Source organism: Festucalex cinctus, chromosome 20 (genome assembly GCF_051991245.1).
Source record: "Festucalex cinctus isolate MCC-2025b chromosome 20, RoL_Fcin_1.0, whole genome shotgun sequence".
Lineage (NCBI taxonomy): Eukaryota > Metazoa > Chordata > Actinopteri > Syngnathiformes > Syngnathidae > Festucalex > Festucalex cinctus.
Genome location: NC_135430.1, coordinates 8,546,859 through 8,573,720, shown reverse-complemented (window position 1 = coordinate 8,573,720; position 26,862 = coordinate 8,546,859). Strand labels below are relative to the sequence as shown.

Here is a 26,862-nt window from a genome sequence, read left to right as displayed (position 1 = left end):
GTCGGCTCGCCGACCGGTGTCCGCTCGGGTGGCTTGGGGGTGGCCTTGGTGCTGCCGCGGCCTGGGGATTCCGGGGGGGGGGGGGGGGGGGGGGTGCTCGCTTTGCTGGACCGCGGTTGACGGCTTCTTTCTTTGGTGGTGGTCCTTATGCATGCCAGATCCGTCGCACCAGCATCTACTGAAACTCAACAGAAGTACCCTCTCCCTGCCCACAGCCCCTTGAATCAGTTGGTGCTGGTGTCTGTGGTTCTCACTTTGCTTTATCTATCCTTCCCTCCTTCCTCTCTTTAGTTTTTCCTCTGGTCACTTGAGATCTTAATTTATTAGAAGTATGAGGTTTCTGGGGTTGGCATAAGACTCCGGTTTTGTAACCACGCAGGAGGGGTCTTGTTGGTGCTGGACTTCACTTTGATGGATTGGATGTACTGGCTTCTATTGATCTCACTCTGCCTTATCGATCCTTCCCTCCTTCCTCTCTTTAGTTTTTCCTCTGGGCTCTTGAGATCTCGCTAAATTTGCTGGAATTTAGAGGCTTCCGGGGTTGGCGTAAGACTTTGATTTTGTAATCATGGGGAAGGCAGGAAGTGTTTGGTCGGTGCTGGATGTCTCACTTTGATTTACCTTTCTTTTCTCTTTATTTCTTTTTTTTTCTGACCTTTTCTCTGGTCTCCTGACCATTTAAATCTCACGACTCTGGCAAGATTCTGAAGTACCTGGTTAAGGCGAAGGGTAATGGGATATTTATAAGGTTTTAGGTGAATGAATGAGTATAAATTTATACGTATTTGCACGCACGCACACGCACGCACGCAAACGCACGCAAACGCACGCACGCACGCAAACGCACGCACACATACACACACACACAAAAAAAAAAAAAAAAAAAAAAAAAAAAAAAAAAGAGCAATGATGACAAGACGTTGAATCGGTAAGACTACCGAATGAACAATTCTGAGCTCTTCAAAAAAAAAAAAAAAAAAAAAAAGAAGAAAAAAAAAAAAAAAGAATTCAACAGTTTGTGTCATCATCATCATCATTGAATGGCATCATTTAATGCTGCAATCCAGTTCAATGTGCTGCGCAATAAATGAAAATTTGAGAAATGGGAATAAGAAATAAATAAAAAATCAACATATTTACAGTAGTGAAACCTTTTCAGGACTTTAAACAACAGTAGTGCTCTGATTGGCTGAATCAGTAGGCACTGCCATTGAATAGCAAAAATCTGTGCATTATTAGCAAATTAAAAAAATGTTTAGGCCCCAAAAATTCTTGAATAAGTAGGGATATACCGCCAATAACTATTTTCCATGAAAAGTGGGATGGCTCCCACACACACAAAAAAAGAAAAGTATATTTTAAAAAATATTGACAAAAAAATAATCCATGAACAGTAGTCAAAGCACGAGTATGCAGTATTGATATGTGATCTGTCTGTCTGCGGTGTTCTACTGTTTGTGTTGGAATATCTGCTGCTTCAAGCTTTCTAAAACTGCAACTACTGATGTCAGCTGTTAGCATGTCATTGGCATTTTTAATATATGTTAGCACTGAGTAGGGGAGTACAATGTAGTTGTTAAAATTAGTTTAGTTTTTGAGGAAGCTTGAGCTGGGAGTGCCTTCAAACAACTGAGAGCCTCTTTTAGGATGACTTGTTCACGAGCTGCCATACTCCAGCTTATTGTTCAAGTGAGTCCAGTTGACTACCACCATACAGCACTAGTATTTGCTGGAAAAACTCGGAAGTTGGGTGAGTGGTACCTGGAGGCGCGAGTGTACTTGGTTGCCTGCCTTGCTAAAGTATGTAAACGCTGAGTGGGCCGAGCTGGGCCCAGTAGCGGCCTTACCCGTCACTCTTCTTCAGCAGGTATCCTTTCTTCTCGCTGCCAAACTCCTTGTTGCCCTGCAGCTGGTGCATGCTGTAGCCGCCTTGCTTACTCTGCGAGTCCTAAAAGGGCGCACAAACAGCAAAATGAAACCTGCACCACTCCATGGCCACATATCGCACACAAACATGCAGCAAAAAATCCCCACATTCGCTCAGAAATTGCGCCAGGAATTCTGAGAGATACTACAAGTATTACTACTTACTCGTAACACTACTACATCAACATCAAGAGGAAATACATTATAATCTATCATGCAAATAGTTGAGAAGACCAGATAAATGGCGAGGCTGACTTGTTATTGATATGGCTGTCAATCACGCCGCCCCGGCCCCCACCCCATAAGTTTTATTCTTAAATTTAAGTTTTTAATTATTCATTTAGTTATTTTTTGTTAACCCGCTAATGTTGAATGTGAATTGAATTGAGTGGGTATACTCATTATAATCATCGCATTTACATATGTATTATTAAGTACCAACAAAAATAGCCTATGCTAAATGGTTAGCATGAGCATGCTATTGATTCCCTTTTAAGTTACACTAACCACTGTTTAGTTCACACATACATCATTAAATTTACATCAACTGTACTGAGTGGCTATAACTACCAATTATTGTTTTACCGTTACTACTGTTATTTGTTATTAATTACTGTGCATGTGCGTTATTAAACACCAACAAATATGCCAATGCTAAACGGTTAGCAATCGCGATTAGCATTAGCGCGCTAACGATTAGCACATGCTAAATCCTGCACATCACCTCTTCTCCCTGTTACCCTCTGGAAGGAGATATAGGGCCATTTGGTGCCAGGACCACCAGACTGGCCCATAGTCTCTACCCTCAGGCAGTGAGGCTGCTGAATGAACAATCCCCCACCCTCTCTGCTACCCATCTTTATAATCCACCACTGTAATGGTTATGTCTTGCATTGCTGCAGCTCCATCACAACTTTTCACTCTCTTCTGTATATTTCCCCATCTTCCCTTTCATAGACTGGCCTATTGCACTCTAGTTCTCTTGCACAGGCAATGATGAATGACTGTCAATATTTACTTGTTTTCTTGTGTGTGTGTTTTGCTATGCTTGCTATTAGTGTGATCCCTGATACCATCCTATATGCACATCTGCACTTTATTGATATATTATGCCAGCATTTGTTGCTCATAACGATATCTCGTTGCTGTTTATAACCATGTTATTTGTACAATGACAAATGAATAAATATTGACATATTGAAACGGTTAGCAATAGTGATTAGCATTAGCGCGCTAACGATTACGTTTAAGGTTTAAAAAAAAACACACTAGCCAATATTTAATTCATTACATCAATTGAGTTGAGTGGATATAACAACGAATTATTTATTATCTTCTGTGCACGAGCATTATTAAACACCAAACAATATTAGCCGATGTTCACAACCGCAGTTAACATTAGCACGCTATGCTAAATTGTTCTCCATAGCGATTAGCATTAGCACGCTAACGATTCCAATTTAAGTTAAACACTACCATTTAGCTCACACATCAGTATATCTACACATTACATATGTAATAGTGTTTTAAAAGTCACTTACAGGCATTGCTTCAACAATAGTTGATAAACAATGAGTGAAGCTTGTCCAGACATTTTGTCGATCCATCTTACTCATCTGACTTGGTCGACTTTTTTTCCAGCGCTATTTCTTCTTCAGTGAGAGGTTCCAAAATGAAGAGCACACCTTTTACGACACGCAGTTTGTGTTCTTTACGGCGAGTTCAATTTCTAGTGACTTACAAGTGCAATGTGTTCATCACCATTTACTCCCAAAATAAAAGGCTTGCTTTTATTCATGAACATCATTGAAATACGATGAAAAACAACAGCGCTGTAACTCATTCATACTTAGCATTCAACTTTTTTTCCTTCACATAACATTCCCGCGCCCCATCCGCATCTCCGCTAGCATGCTGCGTATTCTGCAGTGCACTCCTGAAAGTCACGTGGCACAGACAAAATGGCAGCATGCTCCACATGCAGCAGCAGTAGCACTTACTCTTCTAGACTTGATTCCAGACAAGCAGAAGAAGGCAGTGAGGAGGGGAAGGAGACAAGACGGGAGAGGTGTGAAAGATCCTGCGCAGGTGCCGCACGCGTGGATGTGCTGTGTGTCACGCGGGTCTCCAAATCAGCCCATGGCTAATTGCCAACGAAGGCTACAGTGTGTGTGGATGCGATTCCGGCACGTGGTGTGACATGCACGAAGCAATTACAGTCAACCCCGCGCATTTCAGATTATCTAGACATTTTTGAAAAATCAAAACAAATGTTTAGCGCGTCTCTGAAATGGGAATCAGTCATATAACACCACTCTGCACAAAAAGAAGACTCGCTCACAGTTTGCAGTTGTCACTCGCAGTGCAAGTTTGACATTGCAGGATCATGATTATGAAACGCCAAAACATTCAAGCAAACCATCACGTGTCATGAAAGTCTGCTAGGCTAATGCTAACTAATAATGCGAAAGGCCATAGATGGGCTAACAGACATGTTGGGATACATTTAAACCTTCAAACAACTGCTCTGTTAAACAGCGAGAACATACAATACTCTTTTCTCTTTTATGGAGCACTTTTACGGCTGTTAAGCAACTTTGCTGCCTCTTCTTCTTACTATTAATTACAGTGCTGCTTTTCCAGTAGAGCTCAGTGCTGCCAGGCATGTTGTGGCACAACGTGGTTCTACATTGAAGGCAAGCAAGACTGAATTCCATTTAAAAAATCCATTAAAAATAGTGAGCAAGCAAGTACAGGTCTAGGAATTTATATCTCCTGGTGCTAAAGGGGGGCCTGACCTATTCATACATGGATTGAGAGAATAATTCAAAAATTCATTTAAAAATAGCAAAAGAAATGCTGGAGGGGTTTAACTGCGACTACACGGATTTACGACGGGGTTGCAGCGACAATTGACTGCACAACTTAAGTGAACTTGTCATTAATTGAATCAGGTCTTTGTTTAGCTTGTGTTGGGAATTGAAAATGTGCTGTAAATGTGTTTGTGCATGCGTGTTAGTCAAGTCAAGTTTATTTATAGAGCACATTTAGGGTGACAGCAGGCGATCAAAGTGCTTTACACAGGATAAAAACAACTGAAGCACAAGGTTTAAATACATAAAATGACAGTGATAACTTTTAAACAAACATCGGTACAGTAAAGTTACCTCCTTCTGGTCCAGCTGGAGGGAGGACTTGATGAGGTCGCGCAGGGCGGTCAGCTGCTTCTTCTCCTCATCCTGAGTTTGTTTGATCTGGACAGATTTTGGAAGCGTGGTTCAAGCAAAATAAAAAAAAAAATGTCACGAGTGAGCGCGAGTGCAAGAAAAAGCAGAACAAGATGATTTACGTTGTAGAGGTCGGCTGCCAGCTTCTCGATGTACTGCTTCAGCTTGTCGGCCGTCTTCAAGCCGTCCTGGAAGAAACTGCGGCGGATGTTTACGTTTTAGCTTTCTTGTATGTACTTGGGTCAAAAATAAGCCAAGTTGGGTCAAGAATGGACCGACCCAAAAAGTTTGTATCAAATTAATAACCTGAAAGCAGCCCATTTTTTGGGATTGTTTTGTGAATTGGGTCAAAAAGAGAACTGGACCAAGCCTGATTCGTTATTGAGAGCTCAACATTGACCCGAAAGCGAGGGGGCGGGGCTTGCTTGCTTACTTGCACTGCGCGTGGTAATACTTGATGAGGTTCTGGAGGAGGTCCACCCCTTTCTTGGTCTTGATCTCGTTCACTTTGATCAGGTACTGCAACGCAAACGCACAAAAACAGATACACTCGCGTTAGGTTAATTTCACCTTGGGAAAGATTTTTATCATTGCAAAAATTCCCACATTAGAATGATTACGCATTTTTCACAATAAAATGTCCTATTCAGAAACACTGGACATGTTCCCCACCTCGAACGTATGTAGATCATTTGAGACTATTTCTACCACACTGCCCAAACTTTCAAAATAAAATTCCATATTCAGAATTTTCTCCCCGTTTCTTGACTGATTCAAACCATTCTGCACTCTCTGAAGAATCCTCTCCTCACCCTCTCTTTTTATTTGGTTTTCAGGCGACCACGCCCCCAGTTACATAGATGTTCCAACCCTAAAAATGCAAATGCAAGGCATAGTTGGAACACAGTGTACTTTGTTTGTCTGTGTGATGTGCATGTGAGTGGAAGATTGCCGAGTATGCGTGTGGTCAAGTTTGCAATCAAGTCAGAAGAGAAAACTGACGACCTTAGCAGACTGGCTCTAACCATTCTGCTGTTTTAGATGTTCTGGTTCTTCAGCTTCTTCAGTCAGCTTCATATAGCTTTGCTATGTGAATGTGAGTGGGAATAGAGCAAAGCATTCTTCATTGCAAGCAGAAGCAATTCTTCATTGCAGCAAATGTATGATAACTTATTATTTAAAAGTATTCCTACACCGACACACATCCCGATTTTCCACAGACGGCGCTGTCATTATGCTAAATGTATAACACATAATCTGAGCTAATCCTGCAACAGGAAAGATTCGCTAGCGAGAGGACGGCAACAGATCGTAGGGATGAACAAGAGTGTTGAGATTAATCTGCTGATTGAGTAACATGACCGGTGGGTTGAGGGGGTTTGGGGCAGCAGGATTGGGGGTGTGACCAATGGCGGAATGCACGTGATGGCTGAAACAAGATTAAGGGGGATGAATGTGCCACCGACGGCAGTTAGCATGCCACACTAAACAAACATTTGCTGCTCTAATTGAAGACCAGGAGCGATATTTGCCATTTGGGGAAAATTACAGGGAAAAAGAGAGAAAAATAGCCCCTAATGCATGGATATGACAGTGGTTTAATATGTTTATCAGCACAGGATGGACAAAAAAAGTCTCAACGGCCAACAGGAAGTTGGCCGACTGACACGAAATTGGTTGGAGACTTTTATATTTAATTATAGTAGTAAATAATTGAAAGCAAAAAAAGTCCCAAAGTCCCATGCCCAAATTTGAACAGGAAGTCGGCCATTTTGTTTTGGAGCAGACATTTTAGGTAAATTCCAGATCATTTATTTCCCTAAATGAACAATTGTAAGAAGGATAGATTCCCCAAAGCAGACCCCAACTGTTGTAATCTAGGTGTCAAAAACATCTCACAGGTGGCCCTTTCCGCCATCTTGCACTTTTGCAGCGTCCTTTCTGGCATCGCCGCACAGTTGGCACGGAGCGGAAGGAAACTACGCAAAGACTGCGTGGAACATGTGGGCAGGGAGAAGCGGGAGTGCAACGCAGCTTTTTTTTCTTTACTGCAGTGAATAATTCACACGGCCAAGAGCAGCGCCGGCGCAGCAGTTACTCGTGCGTTATGTAATTGCAGTCGAAAAATCTCAAGCGAGGCGTAGGCGTCGCCGCCCACCAGTGAGAGAGAGAGGCTTTTGCATCTTCTTCTTCTTCTTCTTTGGCTCCCACAGTTTGTTCCAAATTCTCTTGGGCACATGTCGAGCTTACATTTGTTTTACACTCAATTTGCCAGATTTCTGTTACGTGAGCGACGAGAGACCTTAAGCTTAAAGCGCTAGCAGAACATTACAAAGCTAATGGCGGTAAACAAACATCAATCGTTATCTGGAAATGTAAGTCATGTGAAGGAATTTACGAGTATTAAACGTGATCCTAGTTCCCCCAAATCAGCCCATTTGTATTAAATTAAAAAGAGGTGCAGCCATTAATCGATAACTAAGCCATTATCTGATTTATCAACACATTTTAATAATCGTTTCCTTCGTTTAGAACCATTGTTGAACTTAAAAATATCTGAATCCTGATTTCAGCCTCCCGACAGTGAATATTGTTTGATTTCTACTTAACTCATTCACTCCCAGCCATTTTTATTGAAGCAACCCACTTCACTCCTGGCTATTTACTGGATTTTGACAGATTTTGCAAGGCCTACAGAACATTGTGTTCTATTGCTATAAAATCATAGAACCTATCAAAAGAAAGATTAGAGTCTCTTCTTTCATCAGGAAAAAATAAAATAAAATTGTTCCATTTTGCAGCAATTAGCATTAGAATATAGCTAAGTTTCATCATTATTTACATTCCTGGTGAAAACAATGGCAAAAAGAGCTTGTTGCAACATGCTGCTGGTTGATCTCTTATACTCTGCTGCCACTTGCTGGCCGTTTTTGAAATAACTACCATTGCTTCAACCATTCTCTTCAGTTTAGAGGCTGCATCAAAGCCTTCTGTATGGTCTAAAATGAAAAAACAAAACAAAACAAAAAAGAAAAAAACGTATAAATACGTAACTGGGATACTAATATTTAAAATAGAACATATTTGAACGTTTTTTCGAAGCAAATGAGTTAAGTGTAAGTCTAAATAAGACATTTGAAAGCATCTGCTTTTACTTTGGAAAGCAATGATCAACACATTTGTTGATTTTCTGACAAGCTACAAACTGAACCAGCAACCGAATCATAATCCATTTATGTTTTCTGCACTGTCAATTCCATTTAAAATAATGTCCTGTTGGAATTAGGGCTAGTTTAACAAAAATCTAATTAGTTAAAAAATAACCAACAATTATTACAATAATTGTTAGTTGCAGTCCGATTAAGTAAACTACAAAGGGATTTTTTTTTAATTTTTTTTTTTTTAGGGGTTGCCCTGTGCATGAAATTTAATCTGACAGCTGAACTGCAATGTAAGCCATGTAGGTCATAGAAAGGCTAAAAAAAAAACAAAAAAAACAAAAAAAAAACACTAATATAATTATATGGGGGAAAAAAACATTTTGTTAAACCACTCTGTCAGCAAGGAGTTGACAGGAAACAGAGCGATGTCATCGCATATTTAGCCAGTGAATGAAAGGGGGGAAAAAAAAAAAAGGTTTGAGCGTTTTTTTTTTTTTTTTTTCTTTTTTACGACCCCACCTCGCACATCTGGAGCTGGAAGAGCCGACGCTCCTTTTCCATCTCCTCAGCGATCTCGGCCCCGGTGATCTCGGTGCGGATCATCCCGTGTTGCTTGGCGTGCTCACGCTTCTCCTTCTCGATTTTGGTGCTGCGCGACAAAAAACACGTCCGACGTTGAGCCACGGGGCCGCACGTGCGCAACATGCGGTGAGGAAAAGCCGCGGTTGCACGTTAACAATGTGTTTTTTCATGTTCAGCGTTGAAATGAGGGTGTGTGAAAACTGTGTGAAAAGCGGCGGACTTACAACTTGGCTTCGTAGTCCTTCCATGCCTTGTCAAAGGGCTTCTTTATGTCCTGCGCAGACACAACAGAGGACAGAACAAGTGTCAGCGCGCTGCAATGAGGTCACGGCGAGGACGGCAAGTTATTTGCAGACTTTTGGACCGCCACCAGCGGCTTTGCTCGGGCCACACCCCGCCGCCGCCATTATTGCCATCGTGATCGGCGGCGACGGAGTTCATGACCCAGTTCCTCCATCACAGCAACCAAAGCGGTGTTTACTTGAGCCAGATTTACAGCGCGGTCATTTAAACAGCGACTTTGACAGCGCCTGCCTCTCCCCCTGTGGTCTGTTGTGTTCATACCACTCCCCCCTCACACTCAGCGTGCACATGCACAGAGGTTGAGGCGTGACTGGAGGGATGTGCTGACACGGCGTCCGCTCGCTTCCGCCATGCCGCTGCTGAGTCGCGCCAAAGAGAAAAGTGTGAGAGAGAGAGACACCTTACCCCTTTGACGCCCTTCAAGTCTCCCTTGAGCAGCGAGTCCAGGGTGAAGATCACATTGTGGCTCAGGCTCTGCAGCTGAGGACGAAATACACAGGACAGGTCACAATCGCGCCGATGTAGGAATGTCAGTTCAGTGCGAAATCGCACCAGTTTCCAATGCGCAAAGGTGGAATGAAAACAGCAGAGGCCCCAGAATTGAACCTTGTGGAACTCCATATATTCTTCTTATACATGATGTGAATTCATATTGCACATATTCGTCCGTCCTATTTCTTTTTTTACTTGACATAGTTTTAGTATGAAGAGAATTTAGCGCTGTCAAAGTTATTCAAGCGTTAACTAATTCATTCATCACAAAAAATTAACGCATTAATCATGTATTAATGCAGATTAATCACACTTTTAATTTATTACTATTAATTTAGCTTGACAGCGGCTGGTTATGTTAAAGGGAGCACAGGTTGTGTTTGAGCAATAAACATAACTACATGCATTAAAGTCAAGTATTTAATAAATGTTTGCGAATGACATTCAGAATATTTGTTGGATTTTTTTTCCATTTTAAATCATACAAGTAGTTAACTGGTTAGAAAAAGAGGAGGATGATCGTGTGCAGTGGATCAAAAAATATTGAAGACGTCCTCATAACATTAAATTTCGAACGATTTAACACAACAGGTGCTCTGACAGGCAAAAATGTTTATGAGAAGCCTTTTTAATTAAGCGATTAATCGTGATTAATCAAAATTCTAAGATGTGATTAATCTGATTTAAAAATGTAATTATTTGATAGTTCTCATTAAAATACTGAAAGAAATCACACAATGTACCATCACAACAGCCACAAGTCAACTACTGAGCGCACCAAATTCCCTGCAGCACAAATAGGTCAAGCAATGTAGCGTAATCGCAGGCAATGGCATGTCATCACAAATCATTTGAGTCCGGTTTGTGTCTTTACCATTGACCTCTGCCAAACCCCTGGGATTGACTCACCAAAACCTTGGGGTTCGATCAAACCCAGGTTGAGAACTACAAGTTTCACCGCTTTCTTATTTACTGCATTTCCACACTACAATGAAATAGTAGGCTTCTCACTAACTTTGCTGCTAAGGGTGTCACCAAAAGTAGCAAACTTGTAATACCAAAAGTGGAAGTAATTTAATAAAAGACTAGAAACAAAACCATTGTAACTATACTACACTCTGTCTGTACAAAATAACACACAGTCCCAAGTAATCGTAACTGCAACATAGTATGCTGCGAAACCTCTGATTCTCAAATGGTGCATATGGCAAAATTAGACATTCTGAAGGTAGCGCGTACGCACTATTGTGAATGCCCACCATGAGCATCATGTACTTAACGCCACCACCGTTAACAGTGAGTAAAGCCACGCTGGTGAATTAAGAGTAGGGTTAAAAAAAAAAAAAAAAAAAAAAAAAAAAAAAAGAGAAAAAAAAGAAAAGATAAACCAATGCCAGCCGAGGATGAGTCAGCAAAAGCAAAGACGAGCGTTGCTTAGCTGCTCTCTAACCATTAGGCTCAGCAAGGTCGTTTCCAGCACGACTAAGCAGCACACACACATACACAAATGTAGAGCGGGCAATCAAGGACGTAAACAACACTTAATGGGCACTAATGTGCTGCTTGAAAGCCGTGCCTTTAAAAAAAAATAAAAAATCTTTAACTGGCTGCCTTCCGGCCATCCTGGAAGACCAAAAGGGATAAACACTGAAATTGTCAGCTCGTCTATATATTCCTTATGTCGAAGCCTGCGGAACAACCGGCACAGGCCATCATTCATTCGTCAATAAGTCATTTGCGGCTCTCGCGTGTACCGGCCACGAGCCTTCGGGGCGCAGTTATCGAGTTCTCGCAACGCACGCGATGAAATGCCTGATGTGGAAAAGACAAAAAAAGGAAGACACGAGGGGGAAAGCACAGGAAGAGATCATTCTTCCCGTCGACACGCAGGCCGTGTCGCCGCGAATGTATTTATGGGCGCTTAATCGGGCGGTCTGCCACACAGCAACGAGGCAGTCAGCAAGGATCGCAGTGGATCTAAACAGGACACATTACTCAAAAGGAATGTTTGGAGGGGTTACAGATAAGGCCCTCGCACCTGGAGGAAAGACATGTCTCTGAGCTGTCCAAGCAATTAGTTATTTGGGTTTCAGGTTTTACGGCGCGTAATTAAACTTTGGCAACTCCGTGCAATAACGAAAACTCAATTCCTCATGAGTCAGCGATGCCCACTTCTCTGACGTATGTGCTTAAATTTGGTAGCCATTGGACAGTTTGTCTTGAAGGAATCCCAGAAATGAAAATGCCAATCGTCACCGCCGTGCTCCAGTCACAAGCAATGATGGAAACTTAAAGTAATCACATTGAGTAGTAATTGAACAAAAATCGCCTACCGAAGTTCATGTTGTCAAGTGAAAGTATGGTAGGGCTATCATACATCTTTGAAGCATCCCTGGAGATGACTAAAATGGCCGCTTCAAACCAAAATGGCAAACTGCGTCTTTTTTTGGGGGGGTCTACTGACGAGAGACATTCCTAAAAATTGAATTTTTTAAACACCTTGTTAACGTTTCAACCTTCCCTGACACAAAGCAAACCCACACCCTCATTTAATCCTAATCCACACACATAAACCAATTACGCTAGTGACAACCAAAATAATCTCTTCCCTCGTTTTGACCCTCAGTGGACCAAAGGAAACACACATCATTCCTAGCAACATTGAGCCTGACCCGCTTCAGATTTTGGACTCACCAGGTTCTTCAGGAGGGCCGACAGCTCCTTGGTAAGCGAGGAGAACTTGACGAAAGCCGTGCCCAGGTCGGGGTTGTCCCGGCTGATGAAGTTGCTGCCGAATTTGTCCAGAGCTTGGGCATAGTTTTCCTCATTTTGGACATGATCTGTCAGACAGAGATGGAAAACAACTGTCAGCCTTCCTGTCCTGGCGTCTGGGGATCAGGATTAGCATTGGGGTAACAAGCAGACATGTTTAGTTTTGTCTGGTTTCATCTTTCGTCTTCTCTGGACAGTTGATAGATAAATGTGGATGTTTGTTTCGGTTTGATCTCACTAGTTGACGAGTCATTTTCTGGCGGCTAACAACGGCACTGGTTAGTGTTCTTAACACTTCAAAACACATTTTAACCTATATGGTACGTATCAACAAGACAAAAGCTAACTATTTGAAACCCATTGGCAATAAATGTGCACATTTTTGGTTTTCTGACTGAATAGCCAATAAACAAATGTGGGTGTTTGTTTCCATCTGGTCTGAGTCATTTTCGGTCTTAGCAAGCATTAGCGTAGCTTTGTGGCCATTTACTATTCTATGGCCAAAGGGATGCTAGCCAGCATAAATGGATAGTGAAACATATAAGCTTGTACATAGCTAATATAAGGCTTGTGGCCTCTACTTGAAGGGGACAGAAGATATTTTCACATTTTATGTGTTAGCAACAAGGCTAAATCAAACACACTAACACACCAGGAAACAATATTAGCTTGTTTCTTTGATTGCATAAACAAACTAACTTGTCTCTGGACGCCCAATAAACAAACATGGGTCTTTGTTTCTGTCTGGTCCTTAGCTGCTGAGTCACTTTATGGATGCTAGTGGCTAGGGGTGTTAAAAAAAATCGATTCGGCGATATATCGCGATACTACATCGCGCGATTCTCGAATCGATTCAATAATCGGCAGAATCGATTTTTTTTTTTTTCGGTTTTTTTTCGATTTTTTTTTTTTTTTTTTTTTTTTTTTTTTTTTTTTTTTTTTTTAGGATTCACACCTTGAGCATGGAAGAATGTTATATGAACGGCACATTAAGCCTTAATATTTTTATTTTAATGCTGTTCAAACATGAAACAGATTACAACCTCTATAAGACTGAAATTTCAGATAAATAAATAATACATTTTCATATAAATCTTACACTCTACAAGCTTACTGATTAGTATTTTCTAAATATGAATGAAAAAAAATCGCAACAATCGACTTATAAATTCGTATCGGGATTAATCGGTATCGAATCGTGACCATTCGTATCGGGATTAATCGGTATCGAATCGAATCGTGACCTGTGAATCGTGATACGAATCGAATCGTCAGGTACTAGGCAATTCACACCCCTACTAGTGGCACAGAAATGGATAGTGAAAGTAACTTAGGTTTTGTTATTACATAATGTACCTGAGGGCTAAAAAAACAAGCAGAAGAAATCACATTTGTAGCTTGATGTGAAACCGAAATGAGGATGTGGGTAAATGACATGACCCCACTACTGGAAGGACTTAAAGTAATCTGAATGTAGCACAGCTGCCTTCCAAATGTTCCATTTCTCATTGTTTTGCCTGCTTCCATGAGTCTTCAGGTAAACTTTCAACATCTGAAACTGTCAATTTACAGAGGATGCAAGGAGAGAGGGAAACATCCTGAGTGGAAAATTACTGGGGATCTATGTTGCTGCATTGGACAAAACAAACTCAGGTGTTGAGTGCCTGAATAAGTACACAAAATGCCATCTGCCCCACAGAAGGCCATTTTCCAGACGACAACAGAAACAAAAATGTGTTTAATTAGAGCAATTTGATGACAGGATTTTACACTACGCGTTCATACACATTTTGGTTTCAAAACAACAAAAATCACTGAACCCGCAATAATTGGACTGTGATATAACAGGGGAATACTGCACATGTACAGGTACAAGTTATAAACCTATTAAATAATACGACTACATAAAGTTACACAGTGCTTTAGTTGGACCAAACAGTTTGGACATGGTCTCACCTTGTCCTGAATTGTAGATGGCCTTGACGGATTTCTTCACCTTTTGCAAGGATGTTCGGTCCTGGTCCAGCGCCTGATGAAAAAAAAAAAGACAAATTGTTATTGTAGTGCAACAAATAACTGTCATAGTTTCTGCATTCCAACCTTTCACATTCTCAATCTGTCAATTAGAACAACAAAGGCCACTACAATTAAGAGACTCATTATTCCGCATCCGGCAATTCCAGAAGATTTCAATGTGCTTGGCTCTGGTTCCTCCGCATAATTTATGACGACGGTGCAAACGTGTCATCGCCACAGCCACTTGTAAACAATGATAAACTTTGGCCGTGGCACCAAGGTTAGTCGATTAAGACAAGAGCAAGGTGCACGCATACACACGCACGTGCACTAGAAGGCTAATTAGACTTCACAACATAATTAAGCCGTCCTTGGCCTTCCCTGGATGCTTTTACATGGCTCGTCCCCAATTATCTCAGCGGTAGTTTGTCGCCACAGGGGCCCAGTCCTTTGATCCCTCCGCCGACCCACAATGCCTCACTGCTTAGCCCTCGCCTGTCGGGCTGGTCGGCGGTCCGTACAGCCCCCGGTAACGATATAGCACTCCAGGCTGAGGCGGCACAGTAGTACTTTGACTTATGAGTTTAATTCAATCTTGTAACTCAATTCATTTGCCAAATTAATTTAGCTCCTTGAAATGAACTGTAAAATCATGAAGCCATCACAGCAAACCCCATGAAGTATTATTTGGGTTAGGTGTCTTTTATCCATCCACCCATTTTCTTAACCGCTTATTCCTCACAAGAGTCTCGGGGGTGCTGGAGCCTATCCCAGCTGGCTTCAGGCAGTAGGCGGGGTACACCCTGAACTGGTTGCCAGCCAATCGCAGGGCACACAGAGACGAACAACCATTCACACTCACAAGCACACCTAGGCACAAGCCCAATTAACCTGACATGCATGTCTTTGGAATGTGGGAGGAGACCGGAGTACCCGGAAAAGACCCACGCAGGCACAGGGAGTAGGTGCCTTTTAGTAAAATAAAAATTTGGTTCCCATTGGGGCAGAGGTGTCTGTTGCCCCACATCGTAGATAAAGAATAGGGAGGTGTGGCATAAACCCAGTCGAACTGACGAAGTTGAAGAAATGATTACTCTGAAAAACAGGATTTTGAGGATTATGAAGTATTTTTATCAACATACATTCCTCATTTTCCAATGGGCTCACTTCTCTGTCGTAAGCATAAAAAACACAAATTGATATTTGCTTGTTTTGTAGCCCCCTCACATCAGCTTGTCGCTCAGCAGAACTGGCAATGCAAAGTCATTGCTGCTTTTTTTTTTTTTTTTAAATAGGCATGTTCAGATAAATTCTTTACCAATTTTTTTTTTTTCCCAATTACTCGATTTAATATAAAACTGGGTCGGCATTTGATCATTGGCTACATAATGCAGTCTCTCCACAAGGGAGGCTTTGTTGAATTGAAAAATGTACTCTGATGGTTCGACATCATCTGATCAGAGAGGGATTTATCTTCTACAGCGAGTAGACATGGCATCACACCGCAGACGGCGTCACACGTTTGATCCCCCGGGGCGGCCGACAATTTCATTAACGAGAACCCAAGCGTCCGAGCGGGTGAGTGAGGCTGAGATTATTTGGCGCAAAACTGTAAGCTTCCCTGATTCAAAGAATTTACCCACAATGTTTATTATTGTGGTTTGCATGTTGCATCACATCAAGAGCTGCTTCAAATATTTTAAATTCCTCTAACGGCTTCATCAGCGAAGGAAATCCATGAAGCCATTTTCAATTAAAACAGTGTCTTTGTAGTCTTTGCAGTTGTAATGAGAAGAGTAATGTGCAGAGATGCAGCCTTTCAAGCGAGAGGAAGCGAAAAATCAATGAAGCAGCGATGTCTTGGCAGCACTGTCTTTGTAACCCATGGCAACAAGCCTGTCCAAAACTTGACCCACTCTCACTCTCTCTCTCTCTCACACTCTCTGAACGCCGTCTGACTCTGAAGTATTCTTTGCGCCCAACGACAAGATTTGGGGATTATGAAGCATCTATGACAAGTTACTAAGGAGGAATGACTATAAAGTAGCCCACGTGGTCATTTGTCCCTTGAGGGAAAGTCCATATGTAGAAGAAGTCAACCTGGCAGTGTCAAAAGGCTTCTAAGTGGAAGTCTGTTGAGTAGGATCAATAGATAACATAGCCCTTAGGGAGATGAGAAAACCACATTTCCTGGTCCAGTTCCCCTCGCCACAAAAGGGAAAAAATTGGCAGCCCGATTATCTTCATGTGTGCAGCAGGCCTTACTCAACTCAGCAGTACTGCTGAAAAGTGGACTAAAAGTGGACTGAGAGCCACAGGAAACCCTGACTGGGAACAAACGAAGGCAAGCTCGTCTCCGCTTCACACTTCCTGCGTCGGGCCTTATCCCACCTCAGCAGGACGAGCGTTTCCCATGCAGCAGTCCTTTGACAGGAAGCGGGAAGCGGTCGGGCTCATCGGCGTCCCGCACCGGTCGGCCGTGCACCGTCAAAGTGACACCGAAGATCCGACATTGACCTGCTGGTGGTTTTTATACAGTACGAATTGCTCCATCTGGTCATCGGCAAGGAAACAAGACTTGGTCGCCTCGCACTTAGACACAAAATTCTTCGTCGCAGAGTTTGCAGGAAGATGCTGTGGCCAACAAGGCCAGCTCTGTTTTGTTTTGTTTTTTTGCGTCGTCAGAGCCTCGGCTGTTTTAGTCTTTCAGCATCCCGGCAGAAAGTTCTGAGAAGCGCTAATTTCTAATTATAGCGACACAGCAGTTGAAAACAGGAAAGGGCACAAGGAAGAAAGGACTTCCCCCGAAAGTCAGGACAAAAACATCTCGCGCAGCCGATTCTTTGAGTGCCGGCGACATCTGCTTTTGCTAAAAACAAGATGAGGCCATTTCATGAGGATTCGGGACTGTTGTAGCGTTGAAAAGACAAATCAGGAAATGATTTGAGGACCACAGGAACTAGGAACTTTAGCCCAGAATTGGGAATTTAGCTTGGAACTAAGAACTAACAGCTTTTACCAGGCAGGAACTGAACTTTACCTATAAAATTAGGAAATTCAAGCACCAAAGTAAAAATGTTAACCAACAAATTGGGAATTTTACTTTAAAGAATTTTTATCTCAGTACTTGCAATTTTGCCCCATAGCTAGGACATCTACCCTAAAATGAGGCGCTTTACCAAAGAACGTGGATCATTAATGACAGAAATGGGAATCTTATCCTGGGAGGATACTCTTGTCTCACCTCTTGAACCTCTGATTAAATCAATTAGAAACTATCCACCAATCACAAACATATTCAACAGTTTAATAATCAGTCATTAGTCAGTAGGTTATGTCACAGTGATGCAAGATCATACAGAAATAGAAGCCCCTTTTCTATCAGGTATTTGTAAGTACAGTATGAATGTACAATGATCTTTCAGATGTGCCGTGACAGTGTTTTTCAGAGCAGTATGTCGTGAGTCATACATTTTGCTTCAAGTTCAAATCCTTCAAGCATTGTAGATTTTTTTGTCATACCAGAACAACACTCATCTCAAAGCATGAACTAACTCGACAGTATGGCAAAGTAAAGTCTGAGAAAAGATTCAGCCTATTCGCCCGTTTGTCGTGGAGTCTTTGTGACAGTATGACTCAAGCAGGAAGGGTGGGGAAGCGTTTTCATTGGCAGGAAGCAAAGGCACATCCCTTTCTCTCTCTGACACAGAGTGAGTGGAATGGGGAAAATAAGAGGATGTAGCGCTTCCAAAAAGCTGCTGAGGTCAGACGGCACAAACACTCACAGGGTGAAAACAGCGCTTTGGTACATTCCAGGATTCTAATTGCTTGTTTTTGTTGATGAACTCTTAGACATGAGCTTTAGGCAGCAGCACATCTCCACAAGCTGAAGGCATCTTATTCTGGGAGTTGGCTTGCAGCCTTCTCGCTCACAACTTTTCACCGAGCCATGTTTTCCACATCACACCCACACAAGGTGAAGCATGGGGAACCGAATGCCTTTTTGTTTGCACTTTGTTGGTTTTGCACCTGTCGGGAAGTCATTATTCATGTCAAAGCAGCTGTTAGATTGTTCTGTTACGACGGGAGAAACTGTGGGAGGAATGACAGGAGCCGGAACAAAAACCAACTCGTAGTCCCAATTGTGCATTAATCCAGTCAGTTGGTATGCTGAATACTGAGATACACTAAATATTGGACCCATAGTTGTTACAGCTTCATCTTATGAAGACATTTTAGATAATTGTATTGCAAGTACTTTTGTTATACTATGGAACAAGGAAGGACTAGGCACTTTTAGATGACCATTGCATGGTTAGTAAACAGGATTACTTTTAGTAGGTTATGAAATCTACACGCAAATTGGAACATACAAAAAAAAAAAAAAAAATCGAAAGTTTTTTTCCTTTTGACTATTTACGACACAAACAAAATGTGCAAAAAGCCTCCTATTATCAGAACAGCTTTATTGGTTCATTGAGGTAAAACTAATATAGTTGGCTTTCATCACACATTTTTTTGCTTATCAGCTGATAAGACTAGAAGCTCTGTTTTGTTTTTGGCAAACGGCCGAGCAACCGTTAACCACTCACGCACACACAAGAGCCAAATAACATGCCATTTGTGTTATTTGTCCTTATGATTTGAGGTTAACATCTTTTTTCCTTCTTTGTAAATTTCAGCGAGATATTGCTACAAATGCAATATTATATTCCAAGACAATGACAATACAAAGAATTGTGCCTCAGCATGTGGGTAGACCTCTGGGTGGAGGTTCCCAGCCAAGCGAGCTTTCAAACTTGGATGCAGAGATGCCATTTGAATATTTGCTATGCGCGCACACGCACATGCGGGCCGAATCCAAGCGCCTTCAACTGGTAGAGAATGAGACACGGACGCATTGTTTACCCCCTCGGCCGCAACAGGACAGTCGGCCGTCAGAGCAGAGCGGATCTGCAGGCTTGCACTCGAGGCTCGCGTCAGCGCTGCTCATATTTTCAAAGGAGGACGAGGAGGAAGAACAAGATGAAGACAAGATGGCAGCCACATCTTTACATTGATTCCAGAAATGAAGGCGCAAAACAAAAAGATGGGTTCAATCAAGGCGAGTCGTTTGGTTGACAAATGTCAAACGTTTGCATGTCAGAATCAAAAAGGAACTGCAAAGGATGGCTCCACTAAGGCTCAAAGGAAATTATTCCATTGTCTGTTTTTTAATTCTATGCATGATGAATTACTATAAAAGTTGATTGTTTCTTTTAATAGGAACAAACAATTCATTAAAAAATAAAATAAAGCCTTGCTTGTTTGCCATCCGTCTAAAATCTGATATAATCGGCCAGCGCGCCACAGCTGTCGGCTGGCCACCACAGCTGCACTGCGTATTTCACCGGGGGGCTGTTGGCTGCCGGTGGATTGGATCAGGATTGACCCCGCCCCACCCCACCCCCCAACTCCCTTCCGACCCACCCTGCCTCCGCCCCAGCACCCTGAGATCTCCCCTCATGCTCTCGGCCAGATTGAAATGAGGAAGAGTGGGTCAATGTCGGCATCTGTTTGCATGTGAGCCTTCTCACGAACGCACGCCTTGCCTACTGTACCGTTGCGGCGCAGATTAACCTACTTTTAAGTGGAAAACGCTAGAAAAATTATATTAAATGGAAAGTGACACAATGCGTTGCAGGGACAATAATGTCACGTGTACCGGTACTTTTTTTTTTTTTTGCAAATACTACATACACACTCCCATTTTATGTCACCGATGTGCTGGCATCCTTGTTTTGATTTTTGCCATCCACACACATGGAATTCGGTGATGACTTTGCCCCTCCTAACTTTGTGTCACCACAGGCATGTAGCTCAAAAGGGGAGTGTCATATAATATTAGTATTCTGCTAGCAAATGGGAAAAAAAATAAAAAAGTGAACATGTTAGCAAGGCCTAGAGGCGCATTGTAGCTCGCTAGCTATAGTACACAGGCAGGTGGGAGATAAGTAGAAGCTAACATTGGCATTTTTGTTCAGCATCATAGCTAGCTAGTGGAAAAATAAGTGAACATAGCATGATCATCATAAATAAATTTTAAAAAAAAAATTTATGTTGTTTGTGCCAATCACTTTTGTATGGTTGCCGTGTACAAGTTGGTAGTCTAGCAGAGAACTATGCCTGCATTGTTGGGATGGACAGGACACGGCCACACGTGACAACACATGACCCATCAGCCGAGCCGAGGGCTTTTGCGCGAGACGTCAACATCGTTTTGGCCGTGTTTATAAAATAACGTGGCCACAACGCAGAATCAAAACACTTCCCTTCGTTAAATGAAGGTCTTTCCCTCTCTTTCAAATGGACGGCAAAGTATAATTGCTGCACTGTGTATAATTTAATTATGTGATCAGTATAGAGAAAATTTGATTATGTTTGGAGATTTCACACTTCCATACATATGAGCTAGGCTGGATTATTTTTTTATTTTTATTTTTAATGGAGCAGTAGTTTTGTTAATCAATGACTTAATTTGAGGTGTTTTTTTTTTTTGCAAATTCACATTGTCTTTAGCAGCAAACTATTTGATCTAGAAACATTTTCAGTCAAAATCAAAACTCAAGACTGTTGTGAAAACATTATTGTATTTATATTACATTACTGTATCTCTCGTATACTCCTTTTAAGGTTATAGGCCACTCCTCCTGGTCTTCCAGACTGTTTAGCGAGTATGAGTTTCTCTTCAGAGTCCAGATACTTTTTTTTTTTGGTCTGTTATTTTGCTGTTCAATGTTGGATGTTCTCTGCTTTAACACATTTCCAGTCAGTGAAAAGTGTACTCAATCACCTGAGCCTTTAAATCCGGCGTTAAATGATTTCAAGGATTTCATGTCAATCTTAGTTTAGCTTATTAATTAGCATGACTTCTCTGTCTTTTTTCGTGATCCCTGTGTGAGAATGATACTTTTTACAAGTGTATCTTATTTGCTGCCATGGGGGTGATGTTGACTATTGATGCTCCGCTTTCATGTAGAAGACAAACTATTGAACTGATGAACTTTATGGATAACTTTCAAATTCAAGTGATGACCTCGCTTGGTCAAAGATAAATACGCCTTCTTTTTTTTTAATCCATCAGGCAGTGATTCCTTCTGTGGAAGACGCGGTGGCTCTGAACAAAACTCCTCATTCAATGTTTGCATCCTTTACAGATGCAGCTCCCATTGAAAAGGGTGTTATGTAAAAAAAAGAAAAAGAAAAAAAAAGAAAGAAAAAAAAAGAGCCTGAAACGGTCAAGCCCAGTCACACTTGAATGGAAAGAATGGGAAGACTGCAAAAAGTCAACATTATTCCCGGTGCAGCCCACGTCACGTTGCATCAAAGGAGGGCTTCCCTTGTCGACTGTGACTAAAAGTAGTGTCGTTTATATCAAAGCACATCCATGTTAATGAATGGGAAAAACACATTGGCCACCATTTTGCGTTGGCTCCTTCCTGTCAGCACGGCATCAGCTGCGAGGCTTTCCTTTGTACGCGGGGATAAAAAGCAAAAAGTGGGTCAAGACTCGCCTGTGGAGCGTTCCGACGCTATACTTTGGGGAAAAAAAGCAAACACATGAACACATTTGCGCTTGTCTTGTCTCTCAATGTACTCGACGCTACCACGATTAGCGAGCCGTTTCAACGTCAAGGCCTGTCTTATATACGTAGCTGGCAACCATTTGAAAGCCCACACGACAAATTCACGTTGTTTTCTATAATAAAGGCGTCATTTTGACACCCTATGGCTACTATGACAAGATTTCCCAAAAATAACTTGACAGTCTGCCAAAATTTTAAGTCGTGTTGGAATGGCCACTACAACTTGCAGACCTAGATACTTAGATAGTTCCCTAAAATGTCCACTCAAAAACCTTTGTAGCGATTACAGAGTAAGGAATGAGTAACTGCGTTTGCAATCACTCACTCATTCCTTACTCCCTCACCACTAATTTAACAGTCAAGTCATATTAAACTAGAAAAAAACGCTAGCAACCCTCCGTTGCGGAGGTAATCAGTTCATTCAGCATCAGTGGAAAAAATAACCCCCTGGTGGGCATTCTGTGACTGCCACACGCTAATATTAGCATTTGACTAATGGAAAGAGACGAACGTGTTAGTTAGCCATGCCTCTGTGTGGATCATTATTGGCTAACAGTGACGCTCATTACGGTCTAGCACGTGAACATGATAGCCATTAGCCAGGCCTTAATGAGCTTCTACCTACCTGCCTAGAACATAGCAGCTAGCAACACTCCCACAACTGATATTTAACTCGCCGTCAGGTGAAGAAAAATAAGTGAGCGTGTTAGCTTGACATTAATAAGAATGGTTAGCTAGCAGAGGTGTCACAATTAATCAATTAATCAACAAAGAATCTGATAATTATCCCGATCGTTTGATTCAGGTGGGTTGGAGGAGGGAAAACTCTAAAGCATAAAGGACTGCGACCCTCCAGGACCCAAGTTTGAGATTAGGGATGCACGATAATATCGGCGGCCGATAATTATCGGCAATTATCTACCAATTTGACGCCAAACAGATAAACCACATAACAGAGAAATCTGCCAATAATTATCGGCAATTTGATTTCATACAGATAAACTAAATAATAAAGGGATCCATTAATAATTATCGACATGCCACGTTGGTCCATCTGTTGCGGTTGTGGCTCATATCAATAAAATTCAGCTTCATGGTGCTTTACATACATTGAAACATTGTTCAAAGTTTATACAATGTTTCACTGTATTTGTTCGACATATAGTAGGACCCGAAAGTATATTTGTATCCAAGTTAATTTTGCAAACAATTATCGACTTACTTATCGGTTATCGACATCAGCACTTCTAAATTATTGGTTTATCGGTATCGGTTGAAAATAGCATTATCATGCATCCCTATTTGAGATCAATCCTTAATCCTAAATGCCAAATAAACAACAATAAATGGTTAATAAGCAGTCATCATAAAACAGGATTTTGCAATCAACTTTAATGTAAAATACATTTGTATCCGATTATGGTAACTATTCGATCATGACAGCCCTACATGATCGCCTGAATGAGCGTTGAAGCTAGCTCGCAAGTGTGCGACAGACAGCTGAGCAGACAGGTAGCGAGATGGGCGCTAATATTAGCATAACATTAGCACATGCTGATCCGTCAGCAGGCTGCGGTGACTTTGCGGGGACCAATCAATAATGAATAGGAATGAAAACAACGATGAGTCAGCCTGTGGTCAACTTTCTGCCTCGGGTTTCACTCCTGAAATATTCACACTGCACCTTTGCATCATTTACTTTGTCAACAAGGCCAGGCCAGGCCAAAAAAAAAAAAAAGTGACTGTCATACAGTTAAATGGTCTTGTCTGTCATGTGATCTCTGCATCCATGATGAAAAAAAAAAATTCCACAGCACATGGCCGCCGGTCCCCTCCCTATACAGATGTTTTTCGTTTGCGTCGGGGAAGGGATTCATCACGCCAGCTTTTTCCTCATTACAACCGGCTTCGGACAGGCAGACTGACACTTACTTCAAAAGAATCAGCAATAACTTAACTGCTCGCACTAGCCACCACCTCTTTAGTCACCGGAAGATGGGCCTCAAAAGTTGCCCAAAACCCCAGCAGAACATCGGACACAAAATGTAAATCAACAACCTACAAGCGCAAGGTGCTACTTGTGCTTCGACATCACTTGTGGTCTGCATCTGAAAATTATTTCAACCAACATGACGCCACCGTTGCGTAGATGAATTATTCCATTCTTATTCCACAAACACAACATTAATCAGAGTACCGTCGTGTTAGGATGAGGATTAGTGCAGAGAGTGCAACATATTCTTGCTTGAAACATTTTTGGGCATCATTGCTCTTTAAAACAGACTGTAGAGTTAGTACAAGGTTTTTAGGAAAGCTTCAGTTCAGTGAAACCACTGGACATGAAGAATTCATCTTGAAATGTAATTTATTCTGGCCATAGCCGAAGATATTCCACGTAGGGGGACTGCGGCAAATGGCTGGGAGGCTGCAGGCGCTCAGGTTGGCAACGAGCTGCGTGTTTTACATTTGGAAATGAGGTCACGTTCAGGCATCCAAGCGAAGGTGTGTGTCTGCATGTGTGTGTGAGATTCCCAAGTTTGATGCTCCATTTAATCGGGATACCACGACGGGGTCCTGAGGTGGGAAACACATGAGGAGAGTATGTGGTGTGGGGGGGCTGGCCTGCCTGACCTGATTACACAGCCAGGATGTGATGGAAGATGACGCAGCATCAACAACATCACAAATATGTTGTTCTGTTGTTGTTGTTTATAGTGCATTTTGCTTTTTCTTTAGCACGTAGGGGCAGCATCAACAATTTGATGTAGCCGCTAGCCAGCTAGTTGCTGTGAAATGTGATATACAAAGTTGCACGAAACTCTCACAAGACCGATTTCACAACACCGCCGTTCATCCAGCATCAAAGTTTTGCTATTTCTTTTACCTTTTTTTGGAGGCACAACCATGAACTGATTCGTCGACAATTACTGGAATTAGCAACATGACAAGATTTCTCAATAATAACAGTCCATCAAAAATGCTACAACGTGAAACAATAGAACAGGATTACTTATCAACATATCTACTGGACCGTTTTGAGTTTGTCTGCTACTCAGGTGTAAAAAATTTTAAAAAATATAAAATTTAAAAAGCGGGCTTAAATTCTGGCGGTTTCTCTAAAGCCGTACCCCACTAAGTGGTGAAGGTTTGCCAGTGTGCGAAGATAATGAATGTTGATTTTTCGTCAGGGTTTGTTCCAGGTCGCAAAGGAACGCCAGATGTTCGCCAACAGTTTTTCGTCTCACAAAGAAATTTGCGCTTATTCAAAATTTCTTGATAATAAAAAATGTTTGCGCTCATTAAAACTGTTTGCGAACTTCTTTGCGACAGTTTGTGACAGAGGATGACCCCGAAACGGCTACGCTGAGCGCTCAGGCCTGGCCTGCATGGCAGCGATGTGCACTGAGGCTGCAAGTTTACGTAACCGACACATCCTCCACCACAGTTGCCCAAGCCCTCTCTTTTTTAGAGTGCTCGCTCTGATGTGACAACAAGAAAAGCAGCAGGAGGACAAACAAGTTCACCTTCAGAGAGAAAGCCAAGAGAGCTCGGGGCGTTCGTGTTGTCAACAAGAAGAAGAAAGGGCCCATTTCTGCTTCAGTGTGATGAGGAAAATGCATTTAGATGCCCTTACAAAAGTGTAAAAGCTTCTTTTTTTTTTGCAACATGTATGCATGCAAGCATGCATCCCGTGTTGCCGGTGGTGGTGTCCTCACCTCCTCCAGAACGTTGACGGTGTTCCTGCAGCTCTGCAACCGGGTGGTGAAGCTGGACGTAGTGGGCGAATTGTAATCCTCGGTCGTCTCCGAGAGGAACTCGGATACTGAGATCTGATCCGGCATCCTCGACGGCGGATAATGGCCAGCTGGGTGGCTAGATGGGGAGGGAGCAGGGGCGAGGGGTGGGGTGGGGGACAGGGAGGTGTCGAGGAGAGAGCACTTCAGGGGTAGCACAGCATGTAAAAGCGGGTTGTGCGGGAGGGGGAGGCAGGGCGAGTCCGAGTGAGGGAGGGGAGAAAAGCGGATTTTCCTTGTCGCTACGGAGATGATTAAGTCCCGTTTTTCCCTCTCGGATGACTTCACTGCTCCCCGGGGGGCGAGGGGGGAGGAATTAGCTGGATTTCGAGAGGAAATAGGGAGCGTGCAAACGTCTAAATCGCGCGTCTAAGTCGACCTCGGAGGAAGGATAGCGGATGGCCACATTTTGCTCCACAGATGTTCCAAAACGAAGCCAGTTTACAAAATGGTCCCGCAATCGTCCGCCGTTCGCGCTAAACCGCCTCCCTATCGTAGTCCATGGTGCGCTGATGTCATCTCCCAACAGCTGCGGGCTTCGGTGCTGTCTTCCACGGGTGCTTTTTCGGTGCTTTTTAGAAGGTATAGGAAAGGTTTTCGTGCCGCAGACTCATCCGTCGCCGCCACTCTCGCTCTCCAAGCTTCTCTGAGAAAGAGAAGCAGGAGGAGGCGGGAGCGACAGCTAAGTTAGCGGACGTCCGAGGTGGGAACTTCCTGTTACGTGTTTCAAAATAAAACCCGCGTGACAAAGCACACGTATATGCAAACGACAGGTTGGACTAGCGGTGTCGTTTGTGTCGTTTGGTAATACCATTCTGTCATGTTCGGCCCAGTTTAATGACAAATAAAACATGGTCAGCTGTCTCTAAACCGCGCCAATCGTCTACTTTCCTTTTGCTGCATTTTATTTTGGGGACACATCACCATCCATGTCCACGATAGTGTGCTTGTTAAAAGTACCTTG

At 42.4% G+C, this 26,862-nt stretch overlaps 1 protein-coding gene across 6 annotated transcripts in view; it reads right to left on the bottom strand.

Annotated features, from left to right (window-relative positions):
- Positions 1-26,259, bottom strand: part of asap1b (ArfGAP with SH3 domain, ankyrin repeat and PH domain 1b) — a 50,285-nt gene extending 24,026 nt beyond the window's left edge. For 2 of the 6 annotated variants that reach the window (XM_077508533.1, XM_077508534.1), the window contains exons 1-11: positions 25,821-26,086; positions 14,420-14,492; positions 12,386-12,531; positions 9,605-9,679; positions 9,121-9,170; positions 8,834-8,963; positions 5,587-5,672; positions 5,276-5,351; positions 5,094-5,180; positions 3,927-3,935; positions 1,848-1,948 (exon numbers count right to left, since the gene is read on the bottom strand). In XM_077508533.1, coding sequence (XP_077364659.1) covers positions 1,848-1,948; positions 3,927-3,935; positions 5,094-5,180; positions 5,276-5,351; positions 5,587-5,672; positions 8,834-8,963; positions 9,121-9,170; positions 9,605-9,679; positions 12,386-12,531; positions 14,420-14,492; positions 25,821-25,946 — 959 coding nt within the window. In that variant the 5' untranslated portion in view covers positions 25,947-26,086. Of the gene's footprint in view, positions 1-1,847; positions 1,949-3,926; positions 3,936-5,093; positions 5,181-5,275; positions 5,352-5,586; positions 5,673-8,833; positions 8,964-9,120; positions 9,171-9,604; positions 9,680-12,385; positions 12,532-14,419; positions 14,493-25,820 lie in introns of all 6 variants that reach the window. The other 4 variants (XM_077508536.1, XM_077508532.1, XM_077508531.1 and 1 more) reach the window with 4 other exon arrangements.
- Between the last annotated feature and the right edge of the window lie 603 nt (positions 26,260-26,862).